General features: G+C 39.8%; 1 protein-coding gene across 1 annotated transcript in view; it reads left to right on the forward strand.

Annotated features, from left to right (window-relative positions):
- Positions 1 to 9,048, forward strand: part of pdlim4 (PDZ and LIM domain 4) — a 45,932-nt gene extending 36,884 nt beyond the window's left edge. Inside the window, exons 6-7 of the mRNA XM_071460465.1 lie at positions 4,160 to 4,298; positions 6,424 to 9,048. Of these exons, the coding sequence (XP_071316566.1) occupies positions 4,160 to 4,298; positions 6,424 to 6,628 (344 nt within the window). The 3' untranslated portion in view covers positions 6,629 to 9,048. The remainder of the gene's footprint in view (positions 1 to 4,159; positions 4,299 to 6,423) is intronic.
- The last annotated feature ends 4,368 nt before the right edge of the window (positions 9,049 to 13,416 follow it).

Here is a 13,416-nt window from a genome sequence, read left to right on the forward strand (position 1 = left end):
ATGCTGGTGTTAAATCAGGGTGTTTAAAGCAATATCAAACAAGATGGATAGTTTATAGAAATTTGTTCCTATTGCACCACTATAAGGGTCTGTGCTAACAAATAAGCCTTTAATCATGAACAGAACAATTTCTTTATATTTTAAAGAAGTGCTCAGAAATCCAAATTGTTTTCTTTTGAATGTGGAGACTTTGGATTGCTCTGTTGCAGGTCACACTTTATGATTTCCACCACCATTAAGGAAATTTAAGGAGAAGACAAACATGAGACGACATGATGAGGGAGTATTTGTTTCTGTAGCAGTTGGAAAAAGAAATAAACATTATAGTCAATGACCTCGAAGAGAACTCATACCTTCCCCGAACTCTAAGGTTATTAAGTTCTGAAAAATATTTTCCACCTCATGTTGTTTACTTCCAGAAAAAACTTTCCAGCTGCTGGGGGTATTTTTTCAGTGGACAGCTTGTTGCAACAGTGCCGGATAATGGCCACAAAACCTCAGGACATAGAAAGAGCTCAGGAGGGAAGCAGGCTGTGTCCGTTCTCAGAATACGACCTCTCTAAATTCAAAAGGAAGAGAAGATAAGGGCATGTTTTACTTTTAAAGTACAACACTTGTCTGATTATTGATTGCCTCCTGTATTTTGAAGTGTATCTGTTAATGTTAGAGCACTTTGTCACACGAACCATATGGGAAGTTAAATGAATGAACTGGCTTGAATGTGATAAGAACAGTCTGTAGTCATGACCACAACTGGAGATAAACATCACATCAGTTATGTTCCCTTTCAAACCCACTGCAGAGAAATGTAGTTCTGGATGTTTTTAAGGGAACATTTAGAGGAAAAGGAGAGGGAACATTCCATTCGGAGTTATTCCACCGGATCAAGGCAGACCTGAAAAGATACAAGATTTAAAGCCCTGCTAAGATTTTACAGTCCAGGGGGAGTACACATGGGATTTCACTGGTGAGGGGGTTAACCCTTCGCCTGTCTGGTGGCATAGGACAACTCTTGATGATGTAATAATGATGTTTTGACTCTCTACAATGCTTACAAATAGAACAAATGCCCTTCATTATCTCCCAGTCCTGAGGTCAAGTCCTCAGTGTATTTATTTTAGCAACACTGAGGTACTCAGTTCACAGTGATATGAAACAAACAGTGTGTGCATGTGTGACCCAAAAGGTTATAAATGTATCTTTCCCACACATTTCTGATCACATGGATCATTGTGATCCATTTTCCAATTATATTTCTTTCTAAAACCCTTTAAAAACTGTTGCATGAATTGAAATCTGCAGTGCATATGGTCAGGAACTAATCAAGATTCCTCTCTGACTTCCTTGGAAAGTTGTAGATACAACAATGTCCTTTAACAGCTGTATAAACGTATATTATTACAGCTGCTTATTTATCTTTTGATATTGTGATTTGCTCCAACTCTGCCCCCGACAGGTTTGAGTCAGATGGGCCCTAACGTGAGTGTGTGGCCGTTTTACAATATGTCTGGTTGATGTTAGTCACAGTGTAGGACACACTTGAGTGCCATGAATGTTGCGTGGGGTGAGATATGTGCTCTAATCTGCCAGCTTGTCAAATAAAATATGGTGTCTGTCTGCAGTTGGCAACAAAATGTACGGGTCCTAAGTAGTCTGGCTATTTAAAATGTAGAAGCAAGACTAAACAAGCATTCTTTCATCCTGCCTTTTTTTTTTTTAATTCCTGACTTTTATTAGTCAACTTTCCCCTCTGAAAAAGTCACAAGAGTGCTGCACGTAAAAGGTTTTCCATTAGAGTGCATCAGTAGGTAACAGAGACATTAATCCCAGGAATAACATGGCCAGCTAATGTCAGCTCTTAAACACACCATGGAGCAGTCAGAGGCTAACTTTTACTGAGAGACTGAAAGTCTTTTGAGTCAGGTGCCAGGTGCAAGGTAATTAGACTGTGGTTAGTGGCAGTGATAGGTGGTCTGTTGGTCTGAATAGCCTCATCTGGCACATCGTCAGTGAAGGGAAGTCATATGCTGCAGGTCCTGGCTGTGCCCCACTGCTCTACCCTGGAGTAGCTCCAAATATCCAGTATTAAGTATGCCCCTTTCATGCATTCCAGTCAGGCATAACTAAATGCTTGGAGATGATCGTTCTAATAATAAAACGCTCTCCGTGGGAAGGCAGCAACCATCATTACCAACCTCAGTCATTAAACTGTAGCAACATAAATGAGCATTATATACTGAAACAGCTGTAGGTTTAGCTGATTGAGATGTTGCTTTTTTTTTCTCAAGTTGTTCCAGAAAGAGGGAGATATGTGTTACATCAGAGATCTAACCCTAACCCTCATCTCCTTTAGCATTTTACCAGATATTTAAATTAACAAAGACAATGTATGTAACAGTCTTGCCAGTTAAGATGAATGTCAGGCGACCTGCTCGTGCCGTTCACAGATATCGCGTGATTGTAGCACACTGGTGTGATGTTTAAAGCTGGACTCTGTAACATGAGATGTTTACTGATGTTGACTGATGAATTTGTACAAGGAAATGCCACTGCACACCCAGACGCTTGGATGGAGGTCACAGGACTGAGTGAGAGACACAGAGAGAGAGAGAGATCAGAGAGGGAGGAGGGCATACTGTACAAGAGAGAAGGGAAAAGAAAAATACATTCCTACGAGTTAACACAGAAATTTTATTCTGTGGCGAAAACATCACTTAGAGATGCCATGTTTAGCATGTTCACATCAATGAACCGACACGATGAGCACATTCGTTTCACACATTTCTGTCTTTCTGACTTTCCATGAAGACTGGTGGCCTATTTTGCCACTGAGTTGTATTCCATGGAATATAAAAGCTAAAGTATAAACCTCTTCAAAAATAATCACATGTAGGAAAAAATGCAATGGAGAGGCTGGGGAAGTGGCAATGTCCTGTTTGTGAAAGCAAGACACAAGGCTAATGACAAATGTCCTGACCTTAGGTTACATGAACAAAACACTGGCACTAACATTTACCAGTGGCAGAAGGTTTTTGTTTGTCATCATGATGATAGCTTTTAGTGTGTTTGGTATGGTTATGAGGGCATTTGCAGGTGGTTACTAGTTGTTTTAATGCAGTTAAGTCCAAAATGTCCAAAGTCATGCAAGTATGGTGAAGTTGTAGGGCTTTAACGAAAAACAGTTTTGAGCATTTTCCTCAAACTCGACCCTGCACTCAGTTGCCAGTTTATTGGTTTCATCTAGCTACGACTGTTTCAGTCGAACACAACAGTCCTGCAATAAATCTGACCGGTAGCCAGAGCTTCGATTATTTTGCCCACACCATTTATATAAATGAGGGTCAGCAAAATAACAGAAACACGTCTCTTTATAATGCAATAAAGTTCAACAGCACCTTAAATTACATCCCCCTAAATGATCATAAAGTTCAACACCTCTCTAAAACACTTTCAGTGAAAAACGGAACAATGTAACCTTCATGCAGGCAGCATTTATTGCAGGACTGCTGTATTTTCAGCAAGGTGTACCTAATGAATTGCCAACATATATAATGCTTTATCACAAACCATGTGAAGACTGTATGAGAACAAAAGTAGTAACTGAGCTACATGTTTTGACCTGTCACAATTTTTGTATTGTGCCCAAACCGTTGGAAAGGTAATCTATCAAAAAAAAAAAAAAAAGCCTGACAGATAATATGTAAGATAATAGTAGTATGTGTTGCCTAATAAGCACACTAGTTTGCAGTAATAACTCAAATGGATCCCTGTGCTGTGCCTTTATGCCAGCAGGTTAACACACATCTGTAAGGAGGGGCAGAAGTAGTGAGAAATAGCTCAGTGGGGAACAGAAACTGACCCGTGAAGGTGTTCAGAGAAATATGTACCCATCTTCCTATCACTCCTCAGCTTACTGCAGACCTGAGAATCACCACGCTCGAGTCTTACTACCTGGAACTTTAAGGGTATTTCCTGCTGCATGCAACGGCAAACACAAATAAACACTCTCATGATCCTTTGTTGCTTTACCCTTCGACATACCAGATAGGCAGTACCTGGAACTGAGTGGCCCTAGAAAACATACACAAACACACACACACACAAGGTCTGTCCGTAATCCAGAGCACCTATATTTATTCTGTTGTCATCTTGTTTTTAGGTGTGTCCCCAACAGAGAGAATGAGAAACCTAAAGTCTCCAGTCAGGTCTCCAGTCCCCAAACTGGGAAGTCCCATCCCCAGCCCCTTGCCTGGTCTACAGAAGCTTCCCCAGTGCACACGCTGCTGTAACGGCATTGTGTAAGTATTGTACAGTTTCATTTTTAAGTAAATATTATATACCATCATAAAACATCCTATAGTGTAAGTATGTGATTCTGTCTTACTGATGAGATGCCTGTGATGTAAAGACCAGTCATTACATCAATTTTTTTATTTAAAATATTTTTAAAGTTTCAATTTATTTTTCATTTTAAAACTAAGGTAAAATGTTATTTTCAGCCTAAGGTATCACAATGTAAAACTAATGGTATAAAAAAATACTGAAAACTACAGGCTACTGAAGATACAGTAAATATAATACTAAAAATATAAATGATTTACCATCATATTTGCTGTTAGAGCGATTTTAATCACCATCTGGAAAGGATTTTTCTCCCACTTGGTTTCTCTTGGTGCTTGTAGTCATACAGTTAAAAAGTTGGGCTACGTGAGATAAGTCAAGATTCTTCCCTGAAACAAAGAAGTTAACTCGTGCACCGACAAGCCTTTCACAAGTACTCTGTAAAATCTACTCCCATTTATCACTTTAATGATTAAACCAAGCCACCCTCCACACCCTTTCCCACGCACACATGCTGTATACACATATCATACCTGCGCACATACACATCGGTGCATATACACAAAATTACATTAAGCATTAAGCGTGCAGGCACACACCTTTCTGCCAAAGAAACCGCATGCACCGGTAATCCCCCCCTCTATAAAAGCAGCTGCAGGTAAGCAGTGATGTCATCGGCTTACTTTACTCATGAACAAGAGCGCATTGTAGGAGCTTGCATGGCATAATGAGGCTGTTATGAGCTGGGAGCATTTTACAGCTTTTTAAACAAGTATAGAGCACTGTGTCACGAGTTTATCCTGCAAGTGATGTGGTTAGATGGGGAAAGTGGTTAAAAAAAGAAGCGGGCTTATGACTGAATGCTCGTTGGCCCGAATCCCCACAAAGGAAAATCTTAGTGGGAGCAGTGAATGAACAACGCCCTTAACGACTGCCATCGCTGTGTGACTGAGTAAAGCAGTGAACTTCCAAAATGAACGAGCGCTGATCAGTGGCCAGTCAGCAGAATAAACATATACTATTCAGCTCCCAGATGTGATAGAATGAGTGTATGTGACCCTTTTTTTGAAAACTTCCCTGAAGTATGACATATGATGAGATGTATTCAAATTCTTCCTTGGTAACAGTTTTGATAAAAAAGAATAATCATTGATTTGCATAGATAATGGGAAGTTCAATAAGCAACTGCGAGTCAATCATAAGCGATGAAAATGAATTACTTCCTTTTAAAGTGTCCTGCTTAATGTTCTGTGCTCTGCAGTGATGATGATGCTTGCAGTCAGCCTTTTAAGGCACTCTGCATTTTTGCAGTTGGCTTGTCAAGGCATCATTATCCTATTATCCATTTATCCATTTTCATCCTTCTCAGTAGCATAACCCTGTGATGTTCAGCTATTTTTGTTTTGCTTTTCCCATACACTACATATAAGGCTGTGCTCCTCCTGTTCACTGTAAATAAAAATACTCACACCACAAAACACTCCCAACCCAAAAGCCAAAAAGGAAAAGAACCTGAAATCCATCAACACTAAACTCAGTCATCACCCCAAAGCAGGATATTAAGGGAAGGTTGAGGGACAAAGAGCCAGTCGCAAAATAAGTGTTAATTGGTGGCTCTAATGAATGAAGAGCCATAAACAAGAAACATAAACACACTCACCAAGAAATAGCAGTCTAAAGCTACCATATGGGAAGTAAAGATAAACGGTCTCATTCAGTACATGGAATATTTTTATGTTTCACTTCGCCCTGTTTGTTTTTAGGCACCAGGTGTTGCTCATTCATTTCACTGGAAATCAAGACGGTGGAGCAGATGTAACTGAGTTAGTTAAATTCTGCTCTGTAGCTTATGAACAATGCTAAACAGAACTTTTCAGTTTTATGACTGGACTGACTGCACTCATATCAAAACAATCATCTGTATCTCTCTTTCTCCTGCTGGATTGTTTTTCATTGTGCAGTCATCCTCTGCTGCTTCTCCGTGGTTTCTAGATATGTTAGCCTACATCTAGTAGCCTACATGTACCATAACTTTAAAGCCTCCATAAGTCTAACACTGTCTCCACTCATGTCTCCATCCAGTGGCACCATCGTCAAGGCCAGGGACAAGCTCTACCATCCCGAGTGCTTTATGTGCGACGACTGCGGCGTCAACCTCAAGCAGAGAGGCTACTTTTTCATCGAGGACAATCTGTACTGTGAGACCCACGCCAAGGCACGTGTCCAGCCCCCAGAGGGCTACGACGTTGTTGCTGTGTACCCCAACTCCAAGGTGGAGCTAGTCTGAGACAGGGATGGAGCTGATCGTGGTGTAATACAACTGGGAAACCAAAATATGGGAGAATGGGGCTACTGAGTATCCAAGCCTACATTTATCAGGCTCTGTCAAGCAGGAATGTCGATCTTGGATCAGTTTTGTCTTTGGGAATTTGTGTTTTAGCGATCCCATATCAGCATTTCTACTCTGACAGACCGAATAGATGCTATGTATATTGAGCATATTGAAATATGTTGAGAATAATCCCAGAGCTCCATCACATTTAAAAGCTGACATTGTTTTCTATGTCCCAATCTGACAGCCCTCATCTCTCGAATCAATGTGTTTACATTGAATCCTAAATACAAGACGACCAGTTAAGGTCATATTAGCAGAGCGGTGTTCATATACAAGTTCATATCCACAGCACAACACAGCGTGTTACCAGAGTATTCCAATAAACAAGAAACAAGATGCACAGATGAAGAAGTAGAAAAGAAGAAAATGGAATGAGATGTGTGAAATGACTAAACCAGCAGCCAGCTAACAATCAGCATATCAGCTTATTACCAGCATCATATCCAATATGCCTTTGCAACCCTCACTCAAGCCTTAATTGTAGAAGACTAATGTGTGTGTGATATGCATTACCACAGGAGATTTTTGAGCTGATTGGTTTGTTCGCTGTGATGAACTTTGCAGAGGAGTTGGTGGTTTTTCCCCTTCGGACTGATCTTGCATTTAGCCATTATAATGACAGTTTCCCATCCCATACATTACAGAATTGTCTGTGTCTTGCAAAGTCATCTAAGGTATAGTGATATATTGTTTAAGTTTTGGTTAATGGGTTTAAAGGTTTCTGTTTTCTGTTCTGTTTTTCACTATGTTACAGTTACACATTATACTCCTGTTGCAGTTTACTCCATGTATGCAGTTTACCTTTTAGATTCCAACAGTTTTTTTTTGGACTTTCTGTGTTACAAAATTGGGGAACATCTCTCTTTGATTTCCACCTTTTATGCTCACTTGTCAGTTATGTGAAACAATAACAATAACTCATTATAAGCAGATCAGGTACAGGTGTAATTGTGGGTGACTGGAATGTGCATCAGTACGCTTTTGGGTGTGGTTTTACTGAACTATAACCTATAGTGAAAGCCTCCATATGCAGCTATGCAAGCACCACCTCCTGACATGTAAACAGAACCCTGCAGGAGACGTCCTCAAAGCTCTGTGAGAAACTCTTCATGAGGATTAGTTTAAAAAATGTCTCCCAGATCTGATCATTACCTCAATTTATATTCAACAAATTGCAAAAAAAAAAAAAAAAACCCAAAACAACAAAAAACAGTGAAGTATCTTCATCCAGTGTAGTGAATACATGCAATGGTTACATTTTGAACAAAGAAGATGAAGTGCTTCTGGCTCATGCACCGGACTGAGAGAGGAATTTCAACTCTCACGCTGAAGAATTCAAGTTCATACAGACAAGAGCACAGAGTTCACTGGATGTGTTTATTAAAAACACTCCAGGTTGACACCAGTGCACTCTCTGCCTCTTATGACAACTTTTAAAAATGGTCATGTGCATTTGAGACAGGAGATACAGCCAGAGAAAACTGTGGCTCCACAGTCTCCAACATGTGGGAGTAATATTCACTTTGTTTAGATTTTTGGATCCACTACATAGATACATTACAGTTCCTGTTTGGAAGACAGAAAAAGACAGAAGTTGGAAGTGTGCATAGTTTTATTCACTTCCTACAATGAATTCAGATTCCTGGTCACAGCCAAGTCCATGAAACAAATGAAATATATTTCTACATTTCCTCTGAGAGAGGGGGGAGCGGAAAGGGAGGGATTAAGGAGGGGAAGAGAAAGAGAAATGAGGGCATGGCATGTATTTTCTTCTCTTGACAGAATTTCCCTCTGCAAGAAGACAAAAACATGCCACTATGACTGCAATATGGGGCCATCTTTCTCGGCTTATTGTGAATAGTGAAGTGAACTGGGTGGAGAAGAGTGATTTTATTCTTAATTTTAAAACAGTTTCTAACAAAACTACTTTTTGTAATTTGAGATGAGAATGAGAAAATTAATTTTGCAGTGCTGATACTCATCTTTTTTTTTTTGTCTAGATCTCAAATGTTGTGTAGCCTCTAGTATGCCATCTGTACTAGTTATCTTGTAAATTATGTGAAAATTATATTGCTACCACATTGTTTCTTTGGTATTGTACATATTTGTTTTATTGTGATTGCTTTAACATATACATAACATGTCACTCACATGCCTTTGCATAGCCTGTGTCTTTAAATGATTTCTTTGACACAAATCCTCTCCTTGCGTTTAACTTATTGTTCTACCAACACATGTTTTTGTTCTGGATATTCTTATTTGCTTTTTTTCTAGGATCTAAATAAAATGAGAAGTGCATTACCATGACACAATGGCTCACTGGTCTTAACTGCAGGATTTACCCACAACAAATGTTCAAAAGCTGCACTGTGAAAAACTCAAGGGATTTCTCCTCAACAGATATTGTAAAACCACCAGGCTGCAAATGTGTGTCCTACAACAAAAAACCTGAGACCTGCACTTTAGAGAGGACTGACTCTGAGCATAAAATTGTCAGGACAAACTGCTGTGTCTCATGCAACTTTATTGCCCACAAAAAGCATTGTGTTATTACAGTGTGTGAGGTAATACACACAAAGTCTGACATTATTCATTAAACTAAAACGAATGGGGCCTGTTTCTGCACTGAGAATAAATTCAACCAGGAGTCAGTCCTGATTAAGAATAGTTAACCCCTTGTTTTGAAAGTGGCTTGTCACAGTTCATTCAGATTCATTGCCGTTTCCATGACCACTTAACTGTCTTGGCATTTTACCTGCCCTGCATTAACCCCATCACTTCCTGCCTTTCCGGTCACCTGATTCAACCACACCTCACCTGTTCCCCATTCCCTCATTAGATCCCTGGCACATATACCAGTCCACTTCCACTTGAATGCCGTCAGGTTGTCTATTTTGTCATCTTTTGCTCCTGTCTTTATTGACCGCTGCCTGTCTCATTAAGACCCTACCTGCCCTTCACTGTGTTAGCTTTCAACACGTGTGAATTTGAGTCCTGTGTGTCCTGAGCTGACACATGGCTTTCTGAAACACATTGTTTTACGAGTAGTAACTTTTTGACTGTGGAGTCATGGGCTTGGTTAATTAGGTGAATTTCAACCATCTGTTTCAGTCCTCATTTGTAAGAGTATCTGCATGAAGCACTGGTCTAATGATACCTGCAGCTGATTAGCCCAGGATAGGGTGAAATCAGACAAGTAGAAACTGGCAAAACAGTAAACATTCATAAACAAAAAGAATGTTTATTAACGCAGCACCAAAATCCTTATGGTGATGAGGAGTAGGAGAAAAGCATGTCTAGATATTCCTCCTCATCTGTGCACATCTGAGCCACAGCAGTGAAGGGATCTCTGCGTTTTCTTTAAAACATAGAATAAAGCGCTAAAGAAGAAGGAGAGTCAAGTAGTCAAGAAGTTTTAATCTGGATTATTGAGTGAATTGCTCCTGTCACTAACTCCTCATGGGTCATCTGTGAAATTCTGCAGTGCACATAATCCATACATCTCCATCGACAGACAGCACTTATTTAAAGTTAAAACCTGCATTGTTGGAGGTTTATGTAAGCCCTCACTGAGTCCTATGCTAACATGAATCTTTCTTTAGGAAATTGGTTAATTGATTCTTTCATGTAAAGCTGAACTTGGTGTGATACTTCTACAAACCATATCTGAAAAAGCTCATATGCCTGGTTTATAAGAACACTAGCCGAGAAGCAGGTTTAGTACCAGCCTTGGAAATGGGCCAGTGGTGCTGAAGTATTCACATATTTTAGTGGTGCTTAATAGCACTGCAAATGTGTTGGTGTTCATCACATTTCTGGTTTTCCCGTGTTCCCATATGTGCATCAGCAGCAGAGCAGAATTGCAACTCTGTAACACACACACACACAGTTGCAGTGCATGGCACAGATTCTGGGGAATCCTGGTAATCAAAACCAGGAGGTGAGAAGTTACTTCATACCCCATTAAATGACTGTGCGCCTTCAGTAATAGCTCATTCAACACCCATAATAAATGTGTGCAGATTTTAAGTGAAGTGTGAGAGAAATCAGAGTGGGATAAAAGCGACACGTCTAATGAGAGGAAGGCAAGAGAGAGGAAGAAGCAAACAAAGCATCAGTGTCTGGGCGGACACTTACTATTCTGAAAGGTTTTGTGTAATCAGCATTTGCATGTGGGAAACATCTGCTCATGTTTCACACATGCATGACACTCACAATGCGTTGTCAGTGCCAAACTTAATTTCACGTAGTTTGGCAGCTGAAGCATGAATCTTCTTTACGATTGGCACTACAGGCAAAATTCAAAAGTTGCATGTATTTGTGTCTGTGCGAGGGCTCTGATAAACTTTACAGCTCAGGGAGTTTTCTTCATATTCCAAGAAACAGAAGTCGACACACCTCAGAAAAACTACTGGAAAGGTCACATCATTCATTGTTCTTTAGTTTACTTTTGTGAAGTAAATATGCAATTACCCAAAATGTGTTGTGGAAGAACTTCGCTTGACAGACCCACGCAATGAAGTGGCAGCAAAACGGAGGCAATGAGGGATACAGAGAGAGAAACTGAGGCTTTGCTACATGGAAAGAATTCAGCCTCTCTCACATCTATAAACATCAAGTCCACTTTAAAGATAAACACTTCAAGTTGCACAGAAACAGAGCTCGCTTTGCTCTGCAGACTGCAACACTGTGCTGCACTGTTTGTCACATCTGTGAACACCGACTAAGCAGTGTTCAGTGTGCCAACCAAGCTATAACCCGAAACAAATTTTTCACATTGGCCTGTATGGTGAGAATGAATATGTTAACTACATTGCTTGCTCTTTCTGTGATCTATCTCCACATGCCTCACTTTGTTTGTTACATGCATTTTCAGCAGGGGAAAAATAAATCATCATAAAAATGCACAAACCTTTTGAAACAAGTTTGTAGACTAATAAAATCAGAATAAATATCTTTATGTAGTGCAGAATTACCTTAATAGATAAAACCTTTATTCTTTATCAGTCAAATGTATCCAGTTTAACTTTATACTTCTGCAGGCTTCATATTGAGCTCTGGTTAAATACCATCTCTGGGGCGGCCCGATGGTGGAGTGGTAAGGGCGCGTACCACATGAGCTGATGCTCTTAGCAGGCGAGTGCCAGTTCGACTCCCGACTGACCCAACTCTTTCCTGTGTGTCATTCCCCTTTCCTGTCACTCCCTACTGTCCTGTCACATAAAGGCAAAAATGCCCCCCCAAAAAAAAATAAATAAATAAAAATACAATCTCTACTTATGAAAGCCTCAAGATCAAGGTAATAGGTACACAACAGCATTCCCTTTGGTGAGTATAGTTATGTATAGTGATTGTGCTAAAGGACTTGATTTGTGGTCTGACAGCTCTTTCTGCTGATACACCTAACCATCATGTGTGATCCACTGTTTGCACCAAGTTGCCATTACTCATTCTCATCAATGATGTGAAAAAAACTGTTTGCAAATCAAAAACGATAACAACATCCTCCATCTTTATGTAGCATACTCTTCATTCCAGGTTTGTGGCTCCATACGGTACCAACCTGTTGCCTGTGACAGCTGTGATTTGTAGAGTCTGATTGGATGGGTGCCAGCTATACCTGGGTATCAGAGTCTGGACAGCCATACCTCCTCAGATATCAATTGAAAACAGGTACCATAACTCAAAAGAACCTTATAAGCAACCTTGATTTATTACAGTGAGGGTTCTTAGTGGGTATAAAAAGGAGCTCTGTTAGAAGAGTGTTGGGTTGATGATGAAAGAGTCTGGAGATAATCTTCTGTTTAGTTTTGTAATGACACTGGTGCTTTAGTGTATATTAAAGAGCAGACATCTTTGTAACCAAGCCCCATTCTAAAGGCTGTGGTGTGACTGCAGCTATGATGCAAGTGATTTAGTTTTGATGACTGTAATTGTCACAAAGAAAACGCCATGCATCTCACGCAAGAGAGTAAAAATCATGACCTTTGTGTAGGCATGAAACATGGAGTACACATGGGGTGTGTAACACTTCTGGGTTTGTGTATCTGTTATTGAAGACTTCGTCTGGTGAACACACTTTTATGAATAAGCTTAATGTTGATTTGCCTCAAATGTGACAATCCTTTTACAGATAGAGCCAAAATGTGTCCACAATATTTAGTAGAGGACTATGCAATGCATGAAGACACAATCTGGTTTTGTTAACTTGTTCTTGTGACAGAGCATGAGCATTTGTCTTCTTTCTAGTTCCTGGCCACTGTTACTAATGTGCTGTACTATGTTTCGGTAGTATGAAGAAATGTCTTCATCTGCTGCTTTAAAATCATTTTTGTGACAAAAAAGCAGCATTTAAAGCATCATTTCCTTGACTCTCATTGTTGTTTGCACACTATATACAAAATCATTGTAAGTATAGAAACATTGTTGGAATGTAGCTTATTTTATTCACTTGAACCATGTAGAAAACCATTATGGAAATGTTACTGGGTCCTACATACAGATGGCTGATTGCAGGAGTAACTTCTTGCTTCTCACCTCTCTTATTTAAAAATTGGCAGAGCTTTAATGGACTAGAGTCAGAAAGGCTATATTTCTAGCTGTGCATGTGTGTGCATTGCTGTATTTCTTCAGTTAGGACAAATTCTACACACAAGCATGAAAAGGTGGATATAGAGCGG

This window comes from Trachinotus anak, unplaced genomic scaffold (genome assembly GCF_046630095.1).
Source record: "Trachinotus anak isolate AG129_WGS33_773 ecotype Australia unplaced genomic scaffold, CSIRO_AGI_Tana_v1 ptg000024l, whole genome shotgun sequence".
Lineage (NCBI taxonomy): Eukaryota > Metazoa > Chordata > Actinopteri > Carangiformes > Carangidae > Trachinotus > Trachinotus anak.